Source organism: Vidua chalybeata, chromosome 31 (assembly GCF_026979565.1).
Source record: "Vidua chalybeata isolate OUT-0048 chromosome 31, bVidCha1 merged haplotype, whole genome shotgun sequence".
Lineage (NCBI taxonomy): Eukaryota > Metazoa > Chordata > Aves > Passeriformes > Viduidae > Vidua > Vidua chalybeata.
In genome coordinates this window covers 556,046-564,588 of record NC_071560.1, presented here as the reverse complement: position 1 = coordinate 564,588, position 8,543 = coordinate 556,046, and the positions used below count along the sequence as shown (strand labels likewise).

General features: G+C 51.3%; 1 protein-coding gene across 1 annotated transcript; it reads left to right on the top strand.

The window, feature by feature from the left end:
• The first annotated feature begins 2,167 nt into the window (after positions 1-2,167).
• Positions 2,168-7,164, top strand: LOC128801687 (serine/threonine-protein kinase PAK 3-like). Its single transcript, XM_053967728.1, has 6 exons — positions 2,168-2,212; positions 4,010-4,126; positions 4,507-4,606; positions 5,025-5,256; positions 5,476-5,482; positions 7,075-7,164. The coding sequence occupies exons 2-6, from the start codon at positions 4,106-4,108 to the stop codon at positions 7,162-7,164; spliced, it is 450 nt and encodes a 149-aa protein (XP_053823703.1). The 5' UTR covers positions 2,168-2,212; positions 4,010-4,105.
• Positions 7,165-8,543: the final 1,379 nt, after the last annotated feature.

Sequence of the window (8,543 nt, the reverse complement as noted above, 5' to 3'; positions counted from 1 at the left end):
TCTACGTTCTTGCTCCTCGTTTGGCTCCAGAAAATGACCTTCTACCTGTCCACAGGGGACGCATAGATCATCCCTCAGCCACGGAAAAATGTGTGGGTCACCCTTGCCCAAGCTTTGAAACAAGAACACCTGTGTTTAGCCACTGCCTCAGCAGAAAATCCAATGTCCACATGCCTGGTAGGGATTCCAAGCAAGAGGCAAGAATTTCCAAAGTCTTTGATCCATTTGCAAACTGAGTTGAATGATAACAATCCCCCAAATATTTGGGCAGAGTTCTACAAGCACAAGGATGTTGTAGAACGTGTTAAAATACCTGTTCAGAATCCCCTGCTCCTGTGGCAAAAGTTTGTTCTAGACTTGCCCGCTGCTGATGGGGAGCCCCAGGAATTAGAACTACTGGGCTCCACAAAAGCTGAATTTTGCGTTCAATTTAATTTTTCACCAGATAAAGAAATAAAACTATATGCATAGGTCAGACAATACAAGATGGAATTCAGAACGGGCCAATGGTGCACAGCTGTTGCTGTTTTAGAGGTCCCTAGCACCACGGATTTCTATCCCCACAAGCTGGAAAAGGGAATGTTTTTCATCTGTGGGGATAGAGCATATCCAGGAATCCCTTCTCATCTGGTTGGAGGTCCATGCACTCTGGGGCGTCTTTCCCTTGCTTCCCCCAACATGACTCAAATTCCAATTGGGCAGACAAAAGGTGAAACAAAAATTACTAAATGTCAATTTGATGAACATTGTGACGCTGAAATTTACCATTGGGCAAAATCAAAAAGGGTTGCTGTCTCTGTGTTCCTACCATGGGTAGCGGCAGCCAAAGCATTGAGTGAATTAGGCAATTTGGAATGCTGGGTGACGAAGCAGGCAAGTTTAACATCGGCAGCCTTGAGTGATCTCCTTGCAGAGGAGGAAATTACCAGGAAAGCCACCCTGCAAAACAGGGCAGCTATCAATTTCCTGCTGTTAGCGCATGGGCATGGATGCAAAGAATTTGAGGGATTGTGTTGCTTTAACTTGTCATCAAAAGGCCAAAGTGTTCAATCATCCATCCAGGAGATGAGAAACCTCATTGGCAGCGTGAAGCAGGAGAATGAGGACTGGTTCAAGGGCATGTTTAAGGGCAGGGATCTTTCTGGGTGGGTGTTGTCCCTTCTGAAGGACATTTGTTATTTTGTAGTTGCAATCTTTTTAGTTTTGATATTATTTGGGATTCTCAAGAGAATCATTTTTAGCATTGCTTCCTCCAAGTTTGCAGCCTCTGCACCTGTCGTAGTTGCTGCTGCCACCACGGGAGGAGAATGGTGGGAAGATGGAAGACAAAACAACCCTGCAGTTTGATAGCCGCAGTTTCTCCTTCCCCCAAAGCTCCGTTCATTTTATTAAACAAAAAAGAGGGAGATGTTGCAGTGTGCAGGTACGCAAACAGAGCAAAAAGGCTTTGTGAATTTGAGATGGGAGTTTCTGTTTCCTAAACCTAAAGCTGGAGTTTCTATTCTGTATTTTTACGTGTATTCATCCTTCCCCCTGGAGTTATTCCCATTGGATTTTACCTATAATGTATTCACACTGGGCATTGTTCTATTGGTTTCACCTTATCTCTTGTTTTTCCCTATAAAACCTTAGTCCGGACCCCTGATCGAGGTCACTTGTACGTGCGGCGATCGGGAAAATACAACCTACTTTGGGTTGCACAACAAGTGTCCACTCTCTTGAGTCTCTTTATCCTGGTCTTGCTCGCGCTCTCTAAACAGCCCGGAAGTGCCTGGCCAGCGCTCCGGGAAAGCGGACCAGGCAAAAACAAGAAAGTCGGGGAGAGGAGAAAAGAACGGAAGGCAACAGCAGTAAATGGAAAAGGATGAAATGCATTCTTTCCCAGTTCTTTAGACACCCATTGCTCACCCTGGGCTTTGAACTGAAGCAGGTCAGCGTGGACATTTGGGATTTGTTCCAGCCCAATTCCTTCGTGTTGGGTCTCAGTTTTCTCTTGCACACCTTGCATGGCAGAAGGCTGGTGGCTGCTGCGCTGTTGTTGGAAGGGTCGATGCACCCAGGTGTTTGTGAATGCTGCAGGCAGCAGAGATCTCCTGTCTGGGCTGGCTTTCACTGCCAGGGCCTAAAGCGCTGCCTCTTTCTTCTCTGCTGTTTTGTCTCCAGAGCTTTCGGAACCATTTCTAAAGGACTCGACAGGGCCACAGGAGGAGAGGTCGGTGTCAACGCGCCCAGCACGTCTGGCAGCTCTCCAGGGCTTTCCCCTCTGCTGGGAGCTGTGGCTGCAGCTTTGGGGGCCAGCAGAGCTTTCCTGCACAGGCTGCTGCTCTGAAGGCAGAGCAGTGTCAGCCTGCAGAGCACAGCTGGGACAGACTTGGTCCTTCTGAAGAGCCCATAGGAATGCAAGGAGGGCAGCGGTGTCTGTCAGAGCAGGACACGCTGGCTTGGTCTTCATATCTAAAAGTGTGAATGCATCAGTGCGGGAGACTGAGGCCCAATTTATCTTCCCTGTTTAGAGAGAGATCCTGCTTGGCCTCAGTTTGGGGTTTTAGTTCCTCTTCAGCTGTTCACAGAGAGAGAGGGAGAGAAATGAGAAGAGGGATGTCCAGAGCAAAGCTCTCTCCTAAACCCTGCAGTTGTGTTTGGCTCTGGGGTCAGTGACAGCCTGTGACAGGGACCACCTGAGCAATGGATGTGCGTGTTTGCTTTGCTGTGCAATCCCAACCAGAGCAGTTGCATCTGAAATCATGACCAAATCCCATAGAACTGCTGAAGGGTTCCTGGCTGTTCTGCTCTGTTTTCACAGAACCAGAATTACCTCCTGCTTGCAAAATGTGTTTGAATAATAATGAGAGTGTTGAGGCCATTTGAGAAGACTGTAGGTGCAGAGAATGTTGTTAGAGCTTGGAGGCTGACAGCTGTGGGGCCATTTGTGCAGAGCTTGCAAGGCCAAATGTCTCTGGCCATGTGTCCTGTCAGCAGCCCCCAGCGAGCAGAGCAAGGGGCTGTGGGAACGGCACTTGCTGAGCTCTGGTGTCGCATCCCAAGGCAGTTTGGCACAGCCCAGCTCTGTCACTCCAAAAAGACTCGCTCCGTGTTGGCTGCGGCCTCCTGCCACAGACTCCTCCAGTTAAAGGTCTGCAATGTCCCTTCAGGCGGCCATAAAGAAAATGAGTCTCAGAGGGCAGAACAGGGAACGAGCTGTGAATGAGCTCCTGCTCCTGAAGGACAAGAAGAACCCCAACATTGTCAACTCTTTGGACAGCTGAGTGCTTCAGGCCTTATCCTGTGCACGGCCCTGCCTTAACCTTTCCTGGCATCCGGAGTCTGTAGCCTGTTTTGAAAATGCCTGACCCAGCCATATCTTCCCAAAACAACAGCCTGGCATTTCACTCCCTCCATGTGCTTTCGTTGCTTTGGTTTGGTTTTTCATTCAAGTTGACCCTGTTTTCCATGTCTTGCAACAAGTGCTGATAAACCGCAGCAGAAATTATTTCCCTTGGCTTCTTCTTCCCAGCCCTTTTCCATTGCTGCCAGGAAGACCAGGTTCTTGTTTCCAGAAATGCCTCATTTGCCCATTTGTCACTGGCCTTGCCTGTGTCTGAAGGGACTTTCTGAAAGGTTTTCTGACCCCTTTTGTCCCAAGTGCTGCACGGCCTCCTCCCCTGGATAACCCTGGGAGTTGTGTTGCCTTGTTCTGGAGGGAATGGTGGAACTGATGAGTTCAGAAACTGAACCAGCTGGGGGGCAGTGTTGTGGTTCCACATTGATCTGGGCTGTTGCTAAACTGCATTTTTCACCCGCTTGCCATCTAAGGCCTCTCCTTTCTCACAGGTGTCTCCTCCTTTAGACTGTGCAGATTCCAAGGGCTGTGCAGCCTGGCAGGAATGTCTCTCCATCTGATCCTGTCCTCACTGACAAGTGACCTGGAAACAATGCTCCACTCCAGGCTTTTCCATGGGGGAATTGAGCACTGCAGATTGGTCTCCATGCCATTGTTTTCCTCTTCCAGCTTCCTTGTTGACGGAGATCTCTGGCTGGTGATGGAATACATGGATGGAGGAACTTTGCAGGACGTTGTCAGACAGACACACATGCTGAAGGAGAGATGGCAGCTGTCAGTCGGAAGGTGAGGGATCCTGCTTGTGACTGTCGTGCCTTGGACACAATGGTCCTTCCCAACAGGAGTGGCTCCATGCTCAGGGCTTTGTTTCTCTGTTGTTTTTATGAGCTGGAGAAGAAAGAGCCCCTGCAGTGAATGGCCTGCCAGCAGCGCTGCACTTCTCCTCTGTTCTTGTTCTCTTTCCTGCTGTTGTGGTTCTCTCTGTCTGTTTTGGATTTGATGTGCTGTTCTCAGCTTTGCCTTGAGCCGTTTGCCTGGAGCTTGTCTGCACTGCACTCCTGGCCTGTCACAGCAAAGTTGCTGCTGGCAGAATTCGAAACTGTCCTTTCTTGTGTGATATATTCTGGCCATTGGTTTTTACCCTCGTGTTTCTTGTTCTCTCTCAGTGTCTGCAGGGCCTGGATTTCCTCCATGGGAACCGGGTGATCCACAGAGATCTGAAGAGCTCCAACATCCTTCTGGGAATGGACGGCTCTGTCAAGCTGGGTGGGTGTTCCTGGCCAGGCACGGCGCTCCCGGGCTGCGGCTGTGGGGCTGCTTCCCAGTGACGGCCAGAGCCCCACAAGGGCTGCTGGGGGCACTGCCCGGCCCCTGCTGCCAGCTGAGAGCGGCTGCCCCTGCAGAGAGCTCAGGAGAGGAGCAGGCTGTCAGGAGTGCCTTTGCTCTGGGAATGGCCCTTCCAGAGGGGCAGGAGTTGGAATCTAAAGCTTCAAGGGAATCAGTAAAAGCAACTGCACGAAAGCTGAGGGTTTCTTTAAGGGTCCAGTTCCATCTTTCCTTGGCTACAGCCCTGAGGACTTTTCCAGCTGACTTTACTACTGCATTCTCAGACTGAGAGTGGGGAATCTTTGTGCTTGGTTTCCTCATTCCAGCTGCCTTTGACAGTGTTTGTTTCTGTCCTCAGCTGATTTTGGCCTCTGCGCTCAGCTCAGCCCTGAGCAGGACCAGCACAGCTCCATGGTGGGCACTGCTCACTGGATGGCCCCAGAAGTTGTCACCAGTTCTCCTTATGGCCCCAAGGTAGACATCTGGTCCTTTGGCATTGTGACCATCGAGATGGTGGAAGGAGAACCTCCTTACTTCAAGGAAACGAGGGCCATGGTAAGAGGCAAATTCTGCAGTGGTTGCAGAGGCCTGTGAGCAGAGGGTGACCCTGCACTGGGAGCAGCAGCTGGAGGATTCTGCACAGGGGAAGGTGTGGCGTGGGTTTTCGCTCTCCCCGGCTGCACGCGGCTCTTGGGAGCCCGGCTGTGGCATAGCTTCCACGTGCTGCCGAGGTTTGCTGCCGCGGGTTCCCGGACATGGCTCCGTGTCTCGGGTGCGTGGGCTGGCCAGTCTCTGTTACCGTGCACTAGGGACCCGGTAAAGAGGTAAGGAATTTGTCCATTTACTCCGTGCTCGGCAGGAACGGTTTATTGGTCATGTGGCGCGGTTCGATGGAAAGACGCGACCGCTCCCGGCACTCGCATGGGGGAAAATGGCGCCTGGGTGCTGGCGGGATAGGATTTTATGGAGGGGCGGGGCAAGAGGATCCACGGCCTGCCAGCCAATAGGGGTGGTTGCTGTGGCAGTGACGCCAGCAACAGCGACCAACCAGGGAACCCCACAGGGGCGGGCACCGAGCCTCAGACTAAGTGGGATTGTGTGGAGTGGCAGGCACAGGGTCTCCCGGGGCCGGACGGGCAGGTGGTTACAGGAGCGGCAGAGGGAGAAGATCCGGCAGCAGGCAGCGTGGGGCCAGAAACTGCGGGGGGAAACAACACGGGGGTTCCGCGGGATTACAGAACTTGACTTATTTTAACATAAATTAAAACCCTAATCTAAACCCAAACTCTAGGATGCAACATCTCCCCGCTTAATAAAATATAAAAAGAAAGCAGTGGTGTTGATTCAGTCTCTCGAGCGGTGGCCTCTTCTCCTAGCTTCTTCTGCTGCTGCAACTGCAGTGACTGCTACACAGGTGGAGAGGGCCTGGAGATGGTACTGGGGCTGGTTCTTCTCTGGGTGTTTGGGGATAGGGAAACTAGGGAAACAACTTTATTACAAACACAGGAACTGGGGGTATAATTGGGCTGAGGTAGTTGTGAGGGAAGTATTGGTTAGGGAGAGGTAGAATCTTTTCCTTCCTTGCAGCGTCTGCAATTGGATGCAACCCCTAGGTTGGTGGGATCACAGGTTGCATCCACTGGCACCGTATCACTCTGACTCACTGACTGCTCTGCTGTGTATGGTTTAACATGCCTCCTAGGGATCCACTTGACTCCTGAAGGCGTGGACACACAGGCGTATCCCCGTCCCCAAGTCAAAAGTGGAAATGGACCCTGGATTTCTTTAGAGTCCGGATCCCTCACTAACACTGGAAGTCACTCCTCTGGCTGGAGCTCCTGATGTTGTTTGAAATGCCTCAGGGCTGGCGGTTCCGGTCTGTCAAAAGAACAGTTCAGGAAATTGATGGTAAACAATGCCTTGCAGAGCCTCTCGTGTGGTGACAGCACTCGCACATCCTTTCGCTGTTTTTTGAGGACTTGCTTTAGAGTCTGGTGGGTTCTCTCTATTATGGCCTGGCTGGTGGGGGAGTGGGGGATCCCAGTTTTATGTTGAACCCCCCAATCTTGCAGGAAGCTGTGGAACACTCTGGAAGTATAGGCTGGACCATTGTCTGTTTTAATTGTGGCTGGGACCCCTAAGGTGGCAAAGGCCTGGACAAGATGTTTCCTGACGTCTGTGGCCCTTTCCCCTATGTGTGCTGAAGCAAAAACTGCCCCCGAGAAGGTGTCCACAGTTACATGGACATTCTTGAGCTTACCAAACTCAGGGACCTTGGTGACATCCATTTGCCACACCTCACAAGTGCGGAGACCTCTGGGGTTTACACCTGCTCCCAGTGTTGGTAAAGCTGCCTCCTGACAGTTGGGGCATGAGGCCACAATTTCTCTGGCTTGGTCATGCCGCAGATTGAACTGGCGTACCAGCCCTGGAGCATTCTGATGGAACTGCTGATGGCTCAGCCTGGCCTGCTCGACTATACTCGGCTGGCCTCCTAGGTGTACAGGGGCTGCCAAGGCGTCTGCTCTGCGGTTTCCCTCGGCAAAAAAGCCTGGGAGATCCGTGTGTGATCTCACATGTACTACATAAAAGGGATGCTCACGGTTAGAAACTAGGTGTACTAATTTTGAGAGCAACCCAAAGATGACCTGATTTGGCACCTCCTTTACAACTACATGTTCAGCTCTAGACACTGCTCCAGCTACATATGCCGAATCTGTTACCAAATTAAACGGCTGTTCAAACCTCTCAAAAGCTCTCACTACAGCATCCAACTCAGCCACTTGTGGGGAACCTTCTACTACCTTAATATCTGATTCCCACACCTGAGTCTCTGGGTCCCTCCAAGTCACCACTGACTTGTGGGACTTCCCTGACCCGTCCGTGAATACTGTTAGTGCTCGGAGGGGTCTTTTGCTCAGTAATTCTTTGGGTAACAATTTGAATTCAGTATTGAACAAATAATGGCCAGGATGTCCAATTTTAATTTGGCCTGAGAAGCTGTCTGGAGCGAACTGTAAATTCTCATTCTGCCTTAGCAGGTGTTCAAAAGCCTCTTTGGTCATCTTCCCCGTGGATGTTTTGATGGGGAGATGGATACACGTAAAGTCACAGCCAGCTAGTACTTGCAGACGAGCCCTGGCCCATATTATGAGCTGCGCCATCAGCTCCTGTGGCCTGGTGATACTCTTGGACTGCCTGTGGCCAAGGAACACCCACTCTATTATCAAGAGGGGGTCCCGCTGACCCTTGTCCCACTGAAACATCACACCATACAAATGGGTCAACTCACCCAAGACGATGTATCGGAAAGGCGGCCCTGGTTGGCTTTCTGGACCTTCTCGAGCGCTGCTCTGGCCTCTCGGGTCAGGACTCTCGGGGAACCTAAACCCTCATCCCCCTCCCTTTCTGCTAACAAATTGAAGAGGGGGGATAGTTCCCCCATAGTGAGTCCCAGCCATGGCCTGATCCAATTTAATGACCCGCACAGGTGCTGGAGATCATTCAGCGTCTTGGGGTTATCGTTTATCTGTATCTGTTGGGGCCTGATCATCCGGTTGTTAATTTCCAGGCCCAGATACTTCCAGGGTGGCAGCAACTGTACCTTCTCTTTCTGTAACTCAAATCCGGCCACCGACAAGGCCCTAACAGTGTCCTCCAGTGCTACTTGCAGGATCTTGCTGTCAGGGGCACAAATCAGCACATCATCCATGTAATGATAGAAAATACAGGATGTCCACTTGGCACACATTGGGGATAGAACCCTAGCGACATACCACTGGCATATAGTAGGGGAACATTTGAAACCCTGTGGTAGTACTGTCCAGTGGTAGCGCTTCATTGGGGCTTCCCTGTTGATGGAAGGCACAGAGAATGC